Below are 16882 nucleotides of genomic sequence, written 5' to 3' on the forward strand. Positions count from 1 at the left end.
TAAATGTTTTGAAGATATTTTATTATAATCATATGATTATTAAATTGTTTGAATAAATTTGTTTCAGCACAGAAAGTTGCAACAGTATCTTATCTCTTTATATTGCATATAAAAAACTAGAGGAATTAATAAAAGAGAAACAGAGTAATGGAAAAAAAGAAGGGAAAGGAAAAGGGAAAAAATCTAATAATTTAATGCATAAATTACTTACAAGTGTATTAACATTAAAATTTATTTCTGATATTCTTTATGCTTTATTTTGGTAAGTATTTTAGAAATCAAATAAATTTTCTATGAATAGTATCAAACTTTAAAAATATGAGCAATTTTATTATATTTAAAAAATTTTTAGTGACGATAATTCTGATCACCAGGATGGGTTAGTAATATTAAGAGGAACCGAACTTGATTTCTCTCAGCATTTTGTAAATTTGGCATGCAGTCGAATTGTTCAATTTCAAGAAAAAGGAAAATGTATTGGAATACGTAAAAATAGTGAAGATACGTTCAAATGTTTTTTTGTTATTGGGAAGTAAGAAAATCTTAAATTAAGTGTAAATGTTTATGGAATGTTTTTAAAATTTGAGGATTTTTATTTCAGAGCACTCTATCAACAAATACAAACCGATGATAATTCTACTTTATCATCAAGTTGTTTAAATTGTTTGATGCAATTATTTACATTGTTTTGTAATCATTACCCTCATCAATTACAATTTTTTCTTCAATTTCTTGGTAAATTAACTTTTAAATGTTTTTATTTGTATTTATTCTATTTGAAAAATTTTACTAAATATTTATCAAAAATATATATTATTAAATTTTTTAAAAATGAGATGAATATGTAGAAATGAAAACATATTTATTTATTTATAATTTCAGAACATTCTTCATGTGAAGCAGATAACACACTTCATTGTTTAATTATAAAATATATTGAAATATTTAAGGTAATATTAAAGACTAACACCGTTTTATTCAAACCATTAAAAACAATTTTTTTATTGGAAATTTTCTATTTCAGAATTTTATTAATTTATCTTCTTTAAGCGAAAGTAATCAAAAAGATACAATTTATTATTTGAATATCATTAGTATGCTATGTAAACACATAAATCCAAATGAACAAAGTAAAACTGATATATGGAGCTGGATAAAAAAGCTTTGTGTAGACGAGGAAATATGTAAGTGTTTTTAGTAAATGTTTCAATTAGTCATCTGTCACAATGACTATACAAAAATAATTTATCATCATACTTTTAGGTGAAACTAATGTAGCAAAAGTATTGTTCTCATTATATCTTAATCTTGGTCGTCAGGATGCAGCATATGTTACATTATTGAGAGATGTTACTCATGTCATTCATTATAAGCTTGGAGATATTGATGAGGTAAAATTTTAATAATGAGTGAATAGCTTTGTTTTCTATACAATTAAAACAATCTTTGTTTATAAAAATATAACTACAGTAAAGCATCGATTAACCGACTTATCGGTTAACCAACCGCGTTCTAGTCGGCAAATTCAAATGTCCGCTAAAATGTGGGCTACAATATTTGGTTATGTCTTGGCTACTTTAATATTATTTTTGTTAAATTTTTGCATGTTTTAGCTGGTAGCACTGGTTGTTCATGAAAGGGAGGCTAGTATTTAAACCAGGCCTAATACACTATACTAATAATGTATTTTTTCATACTTTTCGATTATCCGACCAACCCCAGTCCCCAGTTAAGTCGGATAATCGATGCTCTACTGTATTATTAGAATTTCAATATAAATTTTAAAATATGTAACTAATAAAATTTAATTTAATTAAATTTTAAAGATGCTATTAATTTTTCCTTAAAAATAAGTAGTAGATCTTTTCACTCATAATTGGAGATGTTATTGAATTCTTGGAATTCAGTTTATAAGTATTTAGGTCAAACTAACAGAACAGTCACAAATAAAACAAAATTAATGAAAGAATACAATAAAAATTCAAACTTAGTACTAACAACACTTCTAAATAGAAAAACATGAATGTATTTATTGTTTTAATGTATTATCCCAATACTCGTACATTAAATTTGAATTATAAATTGGCTATATAAAAATAAAACAACTTCATAACACAAGAGTTACATTAACAAAATGTACAAAATTCATTCATCCAAAATATACTACAGAAAGACTGATTGATTTTTTTTATCAAAAGAGAGAGTATGAGGCCTTATTGGCAGAGTAAACTTCCTGTACAAATAAATACTAACACAAAAATTTTTAGTTTGGTTAGTTGTTCATATGGTCTTGGTTTGTGATGTAAAGGCATACAGCATTCCTCTGCAACAGGTAAACTACAAACAACATGCCTTTGTGTGCTTTGTTTATAGGCCGAGGGGATTTGGTTTAATGCTCTCTGCTGGCATTATACAACGAGCCATCATGCTATAACTAAAATTGTTTCCATATCTGCTTGAGACCTATCTGCAATCCAAGTTTCACAGCAATTTGACAACTACTTCATATGCTAGTTTTTATGGCAAAATGTATATATTAAAATATAAATATTTCTGATAGAAAATTTTAATTAAAATGATTACTTCTTATAATTTCTGAAAACTGTATATGTTATTTTATTTATGTAACTGGAGTAAAAGTATATTTTAAATAAAGTAAATTTATAGAGGAAATTTTCTTCAAATTATAAGCAATACACATTTATATTTAAACTTGTTTCTGAAAAGTGTGTTTGTTTTAGCATATTACAAGAAATTACAAAAACAGTTTGAAATTTTGACAGTTATTTTTGTAAATTTAATTTATATTAATATTATTTATTTACGTAAATAATTTTGATTGAAATTTTTGAATAATTTAAGGATGTGGAAGTTCATCAAAGTAAAGAATTTGCTCTTGCTAATGAAACTACATCAATGATACTTTTACCTATAATTATTCAACATTTGGATTATATTTTGGATGATATTGAATGGGTTCTTGCATCGATAAAAACAGAAGTAGCTGTGAAGTGTTCTCTTGGTACAGTTTATCTAATATATATATAAATCTACTGTATTTTGATAAATTAACATATTTTTAAATTAATATTTTGAATGATTTTTATTTTAGATAGACAAAATAAAGAGAAAAGTATTTGTAATCAATTTGGACATTTAATTAGTGCCTGTAATGAATTAGTACAAACTGCTTTAGCACCAGGTACATGTACAGAGGTTGTAATGAAATTTTTAACTAAAATGTATAATAGTTTGAGTTCTTTCACAAAATATGTAAGTTATATTTTCCTTTAGAATGTTATATTTATAATAACAAATTTAAATAAATACAATATATTTTTTAGTATTTATCAATATACAATCAGAAAGTTGGTGAAATATGTTCAAAATTTGAGAAGATGGTAAGATTATCTGGCACACATTTAACTCCACAGGTCTATAGTATGATTTCGTATTTGCAGGTAAGTAACTGTTTAAAATTGAATTTTACAAACTTTTCTTATATTAAAAAAATGTAAAATTATTTTAAAATGGATAATTTATTAATATTATTGCTTCAAACATTTAAATATTAACAAATAACTTTTAACTCATTTTCTTGATATTCAGTTAAATTTTTGATGGTAATAAATATTATGTATGAATTTCTTTTTTTTCACATTTTATTACAAAGAAAACTTATTGAAAAAAATTTTTAAGTAAAAAAATATACATAAATAATTTTCATTCAATGCTTTATGCTTTAAAATTGCTACAATATATATGCATTTATATCTATGAATTGATTTGTTGCATGGTATAATCCTTTTGATATAAGTGATGCAGGCTCGAGTCTTATGGACTCTAATAATTTGTCACAATTACTTATAGCAGAATGTTTTTGCCTATTCTTCTTCATACGTGTTGACAGTATGTTATTGGTCAGAATTGCCCATAATGAGCAAAAATAAAGGCTAGCTGTATAATATATTGATGTTTCATATAAGCAAAAATTGCCGATATAATAACTAGTTGAGGGTGATTATGTTGGAAGAGAAAATTGGATATATTTTATAATAGGAAGAAAAACAAACAGATCTGGATTTGGTCTCTAGATGTTTTTATTGGTATGCTTCACTTTCTGTTTAGTGTCTTCTATTCTTTTGCCGTTTTGTCACATTTTGCAATGTGTGATCTCTAAACAAGTACCTACACAACATCAGAAAGTTATTCTGAGTTGTAAAAAATTTTTTTATTCTTTTTACATTTAAAACTTTGTAGTTTGATAAAGAAGATGTAAAGTTCACTGTACTGTTAAAAAAAAATTTGTAGAAGTTACTGTAATCATGTACGATAAACATGTACATGATTACAGCTACAGTACTTATATGTATGCTGAAATTAGGCATATAAATACATACATTATTTCACTTATAAAAGTACACACTATAATTTTAATAGTAAATTAAAATAGTGTAAAAATTACTTTGTAAGTGATTTTATATGTGAAGCTGTATGTGAAGTATTGTTTAAACCTATACATATTGGTTTATGGAGCTCTAATATATCTTTTTGATAGAGGTTTGCCTGAACAAAAAAAATTGGTCATATAAACATGCCATCTAATTGTTGTGTACCTGTTACACAACAACATGTTTTTGTTGGAGGTAACCTCCAATAAAAATTGAGGCTTATCCTTTCATCATGTGCCAAAGGATCCACATTGTTGTGCAAAGAATTAAATCTTCCAAGAAATTAAGCAAGTACTTAAAAATATTCAGTCAATGCTATGAGATTAAGGATGTCAGTATAATAGATATATACATGTATATACATTCCTTTTGTTGTTTCCTTCCTTATAAAGTTGAGTGCATATAATGACTGAAGTTGCTTTCACATTTAAATGGAAAATGAAATTGTTAAAAGTGGACAGCCTGCCTCCAGGTATCTTCCAAAAATGAAATTTGATGTTAGACTCAAAAGATATTTGGGTATCACATTTACTTTACATACAAGTAAAATTATTTTTGAACTGGTTTAGAATAGACACAGTCATCACAAAAGTATGGCTTGGCGCAAATTGATGCTATATAACTGAATTTGTATGTACTTCTTAACAAAGAAGTTTCAATTTACTATATTTTATAATTCATTTGAACAACACATAAAAAGAAAAGTAAAAACAGTATGAAATTGAGCCATGTATTTTTAAAAAATTAACCAAATTTTTTTTTTTGAAGGAATTGTCACATATTAGTTGCCTTCTCCTGCTAAAACTTCAGTCGCATGAAAGAATGAAGAGTGATTCTAAATATTATCTCAGATTTACAGTGAATAGTGAAAATGCATGAGAAACTGGAAAGCGAGTTTCACATCCACGCTTAGTGAAATTTTCAACATGTTGGATTAGCAATGTGATTTGGTAAATGGGAAAATTTGTCAGAATGGTATCACGTGTTACATATTATTCATTCTGCTTTATGCATTTGCTGGTGATTTTCTGTCAGTTTCAACTAAGCTAAAATGAATAAATAACTCTCTTTTTTAATAATCATTTTAAATGTTTTCATTTGAAAATTAATAATGCATAAGTGAGGAAAAAGTGTAACTTAAGTATTTTGTAATGGAAGAAGTACAATGCAGAAAAAATTTAATCTATAATTGCATAAACATATAATTGAGAAATATATAGCAAGGCTTTTTATAAATCAAAAGTGCAAATTGATTCATCAACAAAGTTGTTTCTTAATTTTGTTAGGAATCCTCCCAAGATGGAAAAAATTATTTCATTTTTGGTAGATGTTGGTTTAATAGACAACAATTAATATGAAATAATTACTCTGTTCAAAATAATAATGACCTTTTTTTAAGTCCATTACGGGTTTGGTTATTATTTCATATACATTTTTTCCAATGTGCATTGGTTTGAAAAAATACTGTGAAAAAGTCCCTCACATAAATAATAATTTATTTTATACTTAAAAAAGTCACTATTGCAGCACCTAAATTGTTATTAAATAATGTCTGCTCATCTCGAGCACATCTAGCAGTACTAACAGCCGAAAACCATTGTTATAAATATTAATTTAACAATTTTATGTTACAATAAATGTCCTTTCAGAAGTTTAAGTTGGAAATAATCTGACATTGAACATGCTTCTAAATCAAGGTTTTAGTCGTTTCATTTTGCCAAAAAAAAGAATGTAATAAATTTTTAGAATGAAACAATGATAACAAAATGAAATTTAGATTAAAAAATATGCAAATCAATTGATGAAGCCATAAATCTTAATTCTTTTAATATTAATTATGACGAGAACGATTCTTTGTATAAAATTCTTTCTTAAAAAAAATCAAATAATAATATTTTGATTGAAACATCCAATTGAATAAAATCAAATCCAGGATATCAGTTTTTTAAAACTGTCATTGACATATCAAAATCACTTACAATGATTATCTAATATTTTTTATAGTCATATAATGAAATATATCTTTTGGATAATTTAAAATTAAATATTGAAAGTTTTACAAATGAAAACAATAAAGTCTCAATTTTGATGGATATATACCGATTGTGTGGTGTTTATTAAAGCAAAAATTATTTAAAAATTTAAGTATTATTATTTATGCATTTACAGCTATTTTACGTTGGTAATTTTTGTTGTGTGTTCGTGTTCATATACAGTATATATGCTAGACTACACTTTATTAAATTCCTGTTTATTCTTAATTTATTCATTTAAAAAATAATTGACTTTTTCAGGCATCAGATAACAAAGGTAAAAAACGGAAAAGAAATAAGGTGGACTGTGTAGCAGAAAAAGTAAACCGTTAACCTTTTTATATAATCATTGATCGATAAAATTATAAATCATTAAATGTTTTTACAATGTAATGTTTTCAGGCAAAAGTTTTGAGAGAGACAAAAATCATTCCTCAGCTAATCTTTGCTATAGAACAATATGAACGTCATTTAATCCAACTGTCTAAGAAATCAAAAGTATGTATCTTAATTATTTGTTTTCAAAAGGTTTTTTTTGATAAAAAATAATTTGTAATAATATTTTAAAAGGTTAATTTGATGGAGCACATTAAATTAGCCACTTCTCGTGATTTTCGTATTAATATCGAAACGGTACAAGCTGCACTAGAAAATGAACTGCAGAGCGATAATTCTGAGGTAACTATCTTTATTTAACATATTTTGAGTATAAATTATAAATACAAATACGTTCTTCTTCTGCATATACAGGATATAGAAAATACAGATCCCGACAAACAGACCGGAGAAAATTGTTCTTCGGAATCGGCATCGGCATCGGCATCGTCAAAGTCAAAAAATAAGAGAAGGAAAACTACAAAAAAGTAATAATATTCTGAAAACATTTATTGTAATATTTCTTTACAAATGAGTACAGTCATAAATGTTGGATTGGAAAAAAATGTTTCCCTCAATACAAAATATTGTGCCTTTAAATATATTTTTCTTACAAAAGACTTGTTCCTATTATTTCTAATTACTTCTGGAAGCAAGAATATTAATATGTATTCAAGTATGTTCACAGAAGAATAAAATTTTGATTGTATAACATTAAATATTTATACCTGTATAAATAATTTATGAAAGTGTAAAATGTTCTTTGGTTTTAAAACCAGACTAGTAAGAAAATATTTGGTTGTATTTTGTAAGATAGCAAATATTCAATATTATAACAAAGAAAGTCGTTCTCTAGCCTATTCCTTTACTAACGCTTTTAAGTATGTTTAAAAAATAACTGTGTCTGAGCCTTTCTTGCTATACCGAACCAAACTTAAATGTTTTCAAATTTCAGTAATCTTGGATGCAAATAATTGGCACTGCTTTAAAAGTTAATAGCTTGGGTATTTCAAAATAAGTACGATATTTTTACATTTTTACAGTATAAATTCTTTACATGTATATAAATTTGATAAATGTTTTTTTATAACATTATAAAATTTTAAAACATAAATTGTAATATAAATATAAAAATACATTATATAAAATTTATAAATTGCTCTTTTTATCTGGATTACACATGTAACAATGGAATGATGACTAGTGGCACAATAATGATGTCGGACTTTAAACCCACAGAGACTTTTGGGCTTCGATCTGGGCAAGCAAAGTTCTGCATAGATATGTTGCAAACAGCTGAAAAATAAAATTTTTTTTATGAACACGTTAAATGCGAAACAAAAAATAAATTTGATTATTAAATACCTGTAGCAAAGAAACAATTAATATAATTCCTCCAATCACATATGAATTTCCAAATACAAAATTTTGAACGGCTTGAACACATCCTGTAGTAAATATGAAATCTTCCAACTTTGAAACTGCCTAAAATTTTTTAATAATTATTTAACAAACGATTTTCTCAGGTATATAATTTATACTGCCACTTTTAAATCATCTTAATGGAACAAATTGACACTCTTCAACAGAAATGACTTGTATGAGTAATTTTAAATTTCCCCAATTTACAATTCAAGTAAATCAATTTAATTTCAACTTGATTCTAAAATTTAAACAATTTAAATGTAGCAGTATGAGAATGATGATTACTCCGTTACTAGTTTATTTTAAATCATTTATATACTTACATGTTCATTTTGCATTTGATAGCCACACATAAAGTTGATCAAATTAGTCTAATTAAATAGAAATACATAAGATATGGGATGATAATATATGCATTAAAAAATAAGTATTATAATCAGACGTACCTCTATGTTATATGGATTTTTACAACAGGAATATGGAACGGCACATCTCTGAGGACTCGGATTTGAATCGGAACAATTGAAATAGATATTCCATGACCAATCCTTATAACTCTTATCTGATATTCCACAGCATTTAAACTAAAAAACACATTCCTTTGAATAAAAATTAAAAGTTTTTAAAAGTTTCAAAACAAAAACGATCCTTACCTCTTTCTGAAGAGTGTCAATGAAATTCTGTAAATTATCGTCGTCTCGATATTTCTCAATCAATTCTTTAGACATTCCTTTTTTGACTAAGCTTGTCAATTTATTTGGAAATACAAATACCAAAATTCCTAAGGCAACTTCTCCAAGAAATAAAATCAACAGACAACCTGAATACTGTAAAAATAAAAATAAAAGAAACTATATTGCCAGAGTATTTTTTTTTTACTATAAAAGGAAACAAACTTACAAATCGCAGTAGACAAGAATTTTCTCGCAAGGCACCAAGACATCCAGTAAAACAAATGATGAAAACTATTGCACCCAGAGTCATCAAAACAATGGATATTTGAAAAATAAAGTCGAATACACTGTTAATGTCCGGAAGTGCTCCTTTATACTTGTATTCTTCTAGAAAAGACCAGATACCAATACCAAAAATAATTCCACCTATAACCTGTAAAAGCATTGAAAATCATAATTATGCATTTTCTCTTAACAAGAGAACTGCGATCATCGGGGCCCAACAATACAAATTTAATTATCACCACATCACATATACTACTGATAAGTAACACATTTATATAATATATGAATTAAACATTTAAAATATTTAATCACACTATTCTATACATAATATACTTGTTTCATAATGATATGCTTTTATCATCATATTAAATATATAATAAAAAGTATATGGCATTATACTAATTTTCATTACTTTACGGTTAATAATTTAATACAAAGGCCTGTAACATTTCATAACAAAATTACATAATAATAAATTTAAGAATTAGGAAAGTAGTACATTAGATATTCTAAGAGTATTACAAAACATTGTTTTGCATTAATATATAATCCAGATAAAAATTTTGTTTTGAAATGCATTGGACTTTAGAAAATAAATTATAGAAAAACATTAATGTACCCTTCATTTCTATCCCTATTTATGGACAAAATCATTATCATTTTTGAAACTTGAACTAGCTATTTACTGAACCAAAAACATTAATGTTTTTAATTTAGTTAGTAATGTTTTTAAAATGTTATCAAATGATGCAGAAACAAAGAGTAGCAGATTAATAGGTCAATGTTCCTTAATGCAATTTGTGCTATTTCTGTTTATTTCATAGAACTTTGTGTTATGACTTCTAATTTTTTGGTCAGTAAATGTTATTTTATAAATATTAATTTTACATAAAATTAAATAGTATATTTGCTGTACAATATTTTTATTTTTTTGGAGAATAAACAAATATAAGATTATTTTCTTTTGAAAGAATTATCTTTGCTTAATATTTGTTTTAAAAATTTTAAATTATTTATTAAAATTTGTCTTTTTGTATTTCAAAATATCTTTGAAGTGTAAAAATTTTTACACATTTTCATAAAATTTCTTACAAAAGAAGTTGCAAAACATAAATGAATTTGAACTGAAAATAAAGATTAATTTTTTTATTAGTTGATGATCGAATGAAAATTTTACAAAATACTTAAATCAAGAAATTAATATAATGCATTACATATTTGAGTTGTTGGATGAAGAGACTCACGAAAGTTCAGTTTGACCAGCTTGCACTATATATTTTACTACGTCGGCACAGTATAGAAAATTTCAATATACTTTTAAACTTTATCTTTCTTTATCATTATATCATACAAGCAACCTTGTTTTAAATCAGTTATATTTTTAATAATATAGAACAGTTTTTGTGTAATTTAAAATTAATCATGTATTATATTAAATGGGAGAAAGCTCTTAGGAATTTTATAATTTACCGTTTTGCTTCGGACGATTTCTATTATAACTTTTGTTAAATAAGTATAGTATAGTATAGTATTTGTATAGTAAAGTATTCCCATTTTGCTACATAGGATCCAGCTTAAAATCAGATTCGATCATTTCAATTTTTATATTATAGTTTAGATCACACTGCTCCTCGTTTCTTATTTACCAAGGTGGAACGTAACGTAGACCGGAAACTGCTTCCGATCGGTAACAATAGAACGTATCTCGTGCACGCGCGTATGCCCGGCATTTACGAAACCGCTCGGATCTACAAATTTATTAAAACAGTTTACGATTTATATAAATGAAACATTTCGAAAACGGTGTACAGTTTCTAGAAACCGATTAGACTTCTATTTCGGTAGTTGATCATGCCAAACCGAAGATTTAATAGAGGTCGACTCGTCAGACAATACGGAATCGAAATGACTTAATTTCAAAGACATTTTTCAAAACTGAACAAATAAATCTCGTAGTAATTTATCTTTTACCAATTAACTCTTATTGATTGAATAATATAGTATTAGAAATTAATTAATGACGATTTTAAAACAAAATAATTGAATAAAGCACCGTCGACGGGCACAGTTTTTTGAGTAATTTGTAAGTGTATAGAATGACCTGAAGGTAAGATTTACCGAAAAGTGTCCTATTATTTTCTTTGCCCAAGGCACGTTGCTTTGTAAGTGGAAATCGTGTCGTGCCATAGTTTCTTACGGTTTACTAAAATACGGTAAAATTTCATTCTCCCGTTTCAAATTCGAAAGAGGTAAAGGATTATAAGGGAATGTTTGGCGTGTAATGTATAAGAACGTTACTTACCCAAAATAATAAGTTTAAGAAGAATAAAGTGTATTTAATGCAGGGGTTGATGTAAGTGAAGTCGGGATCCACTCTTGGCATAATTCAAATAAGTATAAACTATCTAAACTGAAAATTAGGCATAAAGATTAAAAAATAAAATCTTTTCCTGTCAACTACATCCGCTTCGTAAACAACCACTAAGCCCTCTGGCGGTAGGTATTTGTTCCTGCAACGGCTCTGTTCTAATAGGCTATAGGCGTTAACGTATTAAATTTAATGATGACAATAAACCTAAACGTCTCTAATGTCGACTGTTAAATGTAATAATAAGAATTCAAAATTTAATCGGGATATTTTTATATACTCTTTACGTTGATAGAGGCTAATAGTTTTTTTTCTTTTTATAAAAAAAAACAAGAGCTTAGCCAAATCCACAATAAAACGGTTGAACGCTGAAGGCTGAAGAAAATTCCCGGGGATCCTATTCGGATTAAACTGGTGCGCTAAGTAAACAAACTAATGACGTAGTTCGTTTCATATTTAATAGAGGTGGGTAGTTCCGGTCGGAATTGTTCCAAATGAACTGTTCCAGACTCGGAACTACCGCTCTGGGGGACTCGGGTTCGAATCCAAACGGGTCGATAAATCCTCGGGAATCGGGGTAGTCCGTCTGGATATATCGGGCCCCGTCCCTCACCACCCGGCTACCTCATTGTGGGCCTGACCGAACCCATAATGGGCCTGCTAATGGAGGCTCTCTAAGTGCCCAGAGGGCGGAAAGAGTTTTAAGAAAAGTTCCTATGTAGACCGCCCATTAGTAACCGATAGATATGTCTGGCATTGTTTGTTCAAACAGGAAAATGGCTAAACATATTAATCATATTATAAATTTGATTATTTTAGCTTACAATCAATGGCGTAGCGTAGTGGAAGCGGCAGGGGCGGCCCGCCCCGGGCGGCACTTTAAGGGAGCGGCAAAATTTCACGATAAATAATAATAATACCTAAATAAGGGGGCGGCAAAATTTTCCTCCGCCCCGGGCGGCTGACACCCACGCTACGCCACTGCTTACAATGTTTATCGTGAAGTGTCGAGGAGATCGAGTGAAGTGTCCGGATTTCGTAAAAGTGTATTTTCCTTAGAGTTTCAAAGAATAAGTATGAAAAATTTGATGCGGATTGGACAGAGTTTTTTTTTTTTTTTTTTAACTCTTTCCGCCCTGTGGGCACTAAGAGGGCCTCTTTTAGTAGGCCCATTATGGGTTCGGCCAGGCCCACAATGGGGCGACCGGGTGGTGAGGGACGGGGCCCGACATATCCGAACGGACCACCCCCCGAAAAATTCCTGGGGATTATTCGACCCGTTCGGATTCGATCCCGGGTCCCCCAGAGCGGTAGGCTGCCACCTTTACCGCTCGGCCATCCGGCCGTCTGGACAGAGTTTAGGAGTTAATAAGGGGGATGAAATCAGGGGAGGGGTAAGGTGTCCGGGTCTCGTGATATTCTATATTTTTCTTCGATTTTGAGTTAAACAAGAATAATTTGGAGCAAATCGACCAAAAAAAAAAAAAACAAAACAAAAAATAGGGAGACTTGTTATATCCTATATAAAACCGAAGAGGGACTGTCTAGTCTAACAATCTAAGCAATTCCGAGGAAAAGTCTAGCTCAACGGTTCCGATGGAACTGTTCTGCACTCGAATCAGTTTCAATACTTCCAGTTCCAGCAGCGGAACCGGATCTCCCACCTCTTTTTTTTTTTTTTAACTCTTTCCGCCCTGTGGGCACTAAGAGGGCCTCTTTTAGTAGGCCCATTATGGGTTCGGCCAGGCCCACAATGGGGCGACCGGTGGTGAGGGACGGAGCCCGCCATATCCGAACGGACCACCCTCCGAAAAATTCCTGGGGATTATTCGACCCCGGGTCCCCCAGAGCGGTAGGCTGCCACCTTGACCGCTCGGCCATCCGGCCGATCTCCCTCCTCTAGTAGTCACTAACTTTCTGCCATCGATTGCATCTACTCCCTCCCTGTCTCCCAGATGGCATGCACACCCGCTTTTCGCTTCGGCATTACATTATTTTCCTGAAGCCGTAACAAATGAGAGGAATTTGTATTCTTTTAATTTTAATTTCCCCAATATGCTGTTCTCTAGAAATTTCTATAACAATAAACCTTTGGTTTCTAGAACGCCCAGTCATGGCCCGCGGGCCATATCTTTGACATGCCTGATTTAAAGAGACCAGAACGCTTTGTGGACGTTTTCTTTCGCTCAATGAGCGTTTTCGTTCTTTGAGCCTAACATATACAGTATATTATTTTTTTAAAATGATGTGTTTAGCAATTTTTATAAGATTCTTATAAACTGTCCTGGTTTGGGAAATAAACAATATGGTGATTGTAATTGTTGACGGCCCGGATGACCGAGTAGTTAAGGCAGTGTTTTTCAACCTTTCTTTTAAGGTGTCAGCCTACCACTCCTCGGGATCCGGACAGGTCCAAAAACGCCAGGCATTTTTGAAGGATGATCTATTCTGAATATGTCGGGCCCATCGTAGTCCCATTGTGGACCTAGCCGAAACCATAATGGGCGTGCAAAAAAAAAAAAGCCCTCTTGAAAGTAGAAATTAAGTAGCCTATTTTTTAAATATTATTCACTAACTCAAGCAAACAGACGGCCGGATGGCCGAGCGGTAAAGGTGGCAGCCTACCGCTCTGGGGGACCCGGGATCGAATCCGAACGGGTCGAATAATCCCCAGGAATTTTTCGGGGGGTGGTCCGTTCGGATATGTCGGGCCCCGTCCCTCCCCACCCGGTCGCCCCATTGTGGGCCTGGCCGAACCCATAATGGGCCTTCTAAAAGAGGCCCTCTTAGTGCCCACAGGGCGGAAAGAGTTAAAAAAAAAAAAAAACTCAAGCAAACAGCAGAAACAGCCGGATGGCCGAGCGGTTAAGATGGCAGACTACCGCTCTGGGGGACTCGGGGTCGAAAAATCTCTAGGAATTTTTCGGGAGGTGATCCGACCGGATATGTCGTCTTCCGTCCCTCACCACCCGGTGGGCCTGGCCGAACTCATAATGAGCTTGCTAAACGGAGGCCCTTTTAGTGCCCACAGGGCGGAAAGAGTTAAAAAAAACCCAAACAGCAGAATTCACTATCATTTGTCAATCAGTTTACTTCAAAACGTAAATATCACCAAGTGATTTATTTTTACATTGAAAATTATTTTAAATGAAAAAGCCCCTGAAATGTGCGAAGAACTCGAAAGATATAAATCTTTATTTATATTTGATAAATAAAACGAAATTTAACTAATTTTAGAATTTTACCGGAATAATAATATTCGATCACTTCGGACAGGTGGTGCTGACATCAGTTAATGGCGCCATGACTAACTCTTGAGTTTATACTCGATAAAGTTAAATTTTGTTTACATTTTTGTCATATCCTTTTATATGTACATATTGATACTCCACACGATTTGAAAAATAAGCTAATATACCTGAATGGTATATTAATTAGCTCATGAATAGTGAGAAATATTTGTTTAAAATTGTATTATTTAATGTTTATCTTCAGATAACATCAATCAATAATATACTTTTGTTATGATTTTTGAATATCTACAAATCAACATTAAGACGTTTCTTGCGAAATATTAACCTTGTGATAGTGTTTTTAATGGTAAATTTTTAAAATATGATACAGAAATAACTTTGAAGTCAAATTAAAATAATCATTACAAAAGATTTGAAAATTTTCAGTGAGTAACTAAATAATGTCTTTTCGGTTAATGTTACCTTTGGTAGCCAAGATGGCGGCTCGTCTCTAATTCCAGCAAGGAAACAGTGGGATGCACGTTCTAACCTAACCTAACCTAACCTAACCTATTCGAATAAATTACCATAATTATTAGTAACCAAGTTATTAGGTTAGAACATGCGTCCCACTGTTTCCTTACTAGAATTAGACACGAGCCGCCATCTTGGCTACCCAAGGTAACATTAACCGTCTTTTCTAATAGGCTAAATTTTAAATTTCTAACTGGCTACCTTTAAAATTTCAGGTATGAAAGTATATGGAAACACGTACAGGAATATTGTCATTGCTACTTCTGGTTTTGTGTGCATTTTAGCAGTTTACTTATTTGATGTTTTCATACAAAGAGTAAATGTGGAGAATTACGAAACTTGCTGGATTGATTATATGGATAATGGAAAGATTAAGTGTCGACCAACGTGTAGCAGAGGCAGTTTTAGCCTGAGTGGGATGGAGAGCTGTCGCCGCTTGCTGACTTGCAATAATATTCGAGAAGTACGACCGTTAAGATTATTAGTTCGAGGTGTAGTAAAAAATGTAAGTTAATATTTAATAATTTATAGCTTCATATTGATGGAGGAATTTTATATGCACTGATTTTAAACATTATGACTGTCAGTGTTGTGAAAAACAATGGCTGCGTTCAGCAGACTCAACAATTCATAGCTGTTGAGTATTTTTCTGCGGAAACACCAAACATGTTCCGAAAAAGCACTGCTGTAGAGAGTGCTCTTTCGGAACATGTTTGATGTTTTGATGTCACATTTGGTAGTGTCTTTTATGCTACCTAGCACTACCCGAAACTGACCAATGAGGCTTTTTGTTCGGACGCCACATCACTTATTGTTCGGCAGCTCCGGGTTGCTGAGTAACAGCTACTGATTTGCTCGGTTATAACTGTTGAGTCTGCTGAACGCAGCCACTCTCTTCCATTAATGTGTTAGTACAGGATTAAAACTAAATAAATTTAGCATTGAAGCAAAGTTAAAATAAAGAATATTTATTTACAGATATTTTTAGCCGAGTGGTTAGGAAAACTTGTTGTTTTGTCTAATTTGTCATGTCCTTTGTACAAAACAGATTTTGATCATCACATAAATATGTTAAAAGAATTTAGTCCCAATGAGAATATTGTGCAATTAATTGGTTATTGTAATCATACCATTATAACAGAATATCATAAATTAGGAAATGCTTTAAATATAGACAATTTAGAAAAAAAATTTGATTGGATAAATGTAACAACTAGATTCTCATTTTGTATACATTACAGTAAAATAATTGCATTTTTACACAATAGTCCTTCTGGTACTAGAGTAATGTGTGATTCGAGTAGTTTAATGAAAACTTTATCGCAATATCTTTTAACTGATGATTTTCGTCTAATATTGAATGATTTGGATGCACTGCCAAAAGTTGATCACGCGATAGGGCAGAAAATCAAATGTGGACATAACAGGCTGACTGGTAATTTTGTAGCACCCGAACAACGGTGGCCACATATAAATAGAGCATTTGACGATAAACTCATGCCCC

At 30.5% G+C, this 16882-nt stretch overlaps 4 protein-coding genes across 8 annotated transcripts in view; 2 read left to right on the top strand and 2 right to left on the bottom strand.

The window, feature by feature from the left end:
* FANCI (Fanconi anemia complementation group I) overlaps positions 1 to 7351 on the top strand; it is a 46388-nt gene extending 39037 nt beyond the window's left edge. For 4 of the 5 annotated variants that reach the window (XM_067272018.1, XM_067272023.1, XM_067272021.1 and 1 more), the window contains 13 exons: positions 68 to 262; positions 353 to 532; positions 602 to 735; positions 883 to 950; positions 1025 to 1184; positions 1264 to 1391; positions 2863 to 3022; positions 3113 to 3273; positions 3345 to 3461; positions 6746 to 6805; positions 6887 to 6982; positions 7055 to 7162; positions 7235 to 7351. In XM_067272018.1, the coding sequence (XP_067128119.1) occupies positions 68 to 262; positions 353 to 532; positions 602 to 735; positions 883 to 950; positions 1025 to 1184; positions 1264 to 1391; positions 2863 to 3022; positions 3113 to 3273; positions 3345 to 3461; positions 6746 to 6805; positions 6887 to 6982; positions 7055 to 7162; positions 7235 to 7351 (1684 nt within the window). Of the gene's footprint in view, positions 1 to 67; positions 263 to 352; positions 533 to 601; positions 736 to 882; positions 951 to 1024; positions 1185 to 1263; positions 1392 to 2862; positions 3023 to 3112; positions 3274 to 3344; positions 3462 to 6745; positions 6806 to 6886; positions 6983 to 7054 lie in introns of all 5 variants that reach the window. The other variant, XM_067272022.1, reaches the window with a different exon arrangement.
* Positions 1 to 16882, bottom strand: part of LOC136976684 (histone H4) — a 186223-nt gene that overhangs the window by 123687 nt on the left and 45654 nt on the right. The gene's annotated exons all lie outside the window — the stretch shown is intronic.
* Positions 7352 to 11745, bottom strand: LOC136976679 (tetraspanin-33-like). Its single transcript, XM_067272042.1, has 7 exons — positions 11546 to 11745; positions 9185 to 9391; positions 8938 to 9111; positions 8731 to 8868; positions 8608 to 8655; positions 8225 to 8344; positions 7352 to 8155 (listed from the first exon to the last, which is right to left on the bottom strand). The coding sequence occupies exons 1-7, from the start codon at positions 11624 to 11626 to the stop codon at positions 8087 to 8089; spliced, it is 837 nt and encodes a 278-aa protein (XP_067128143.1). The 5' UTR covers positions 11627 to 11745; the 3' UTR covers positions 7352 to 8086.
* LOC136976685 (probable JmjC domain-containing histone demethylation protein 2C) overlaps positions 15181 to 16882 on the top strand; it is a 146212-nt gene continuing 144510 nt past the window's right edge. Inside the window, 2 exon segments of the mRNA XM_067272048.1 lie at positions 15181 to 15290; positions 15594 to 15883. Of these exon segments, the coding sequence (XP_067128149.1) occupies positions 15596 to 15883 (288 nt within the window). The 5' untranslated portion in view covers positions 15181 to 15290; positions 15594 to 15595.

Source organism: Centruroides vittatus, unplaced genomic scaffold, assembly GCF_030686945.1.
Source record: "Centruroides vittatus isolate TY-2023 unplaced genomic scaffold, ASM3068694v2 contig_417, whole genome shotgun sequence".
NCBI classification, from domain to species: Eukaryota; Metazoa; Arthropoda; class Arachnida; order Scorpiones; family Buthidae; genus Centruroides; species Centruroides vittatus.

Excerpts from the sequence above, each read along its gene's own strand:
- LOC136976679 (XM_067272042.1), bottom strand. The coding sequence starts at position 11,626 with ATGCCAAGAGTGGATCCCGACTTCACTTACATCAACCCCTGCATTAAA. Across the intron at positions 9,392-11,545 it reads TCTTAAACTTATTATTTTGG|GTTATAGGTGGAATTATTTT; the intron begins GTAAGTAACGTT and ends ATGCTTTTACAG. Across the intron at positions 8,156-8,224 it reads TAATTGTTTCTTTGCTACAG|CTGTTTGCAACATATCTATG; the intron begins GTATTTAATAAT and ends TTTATTTTTCAG.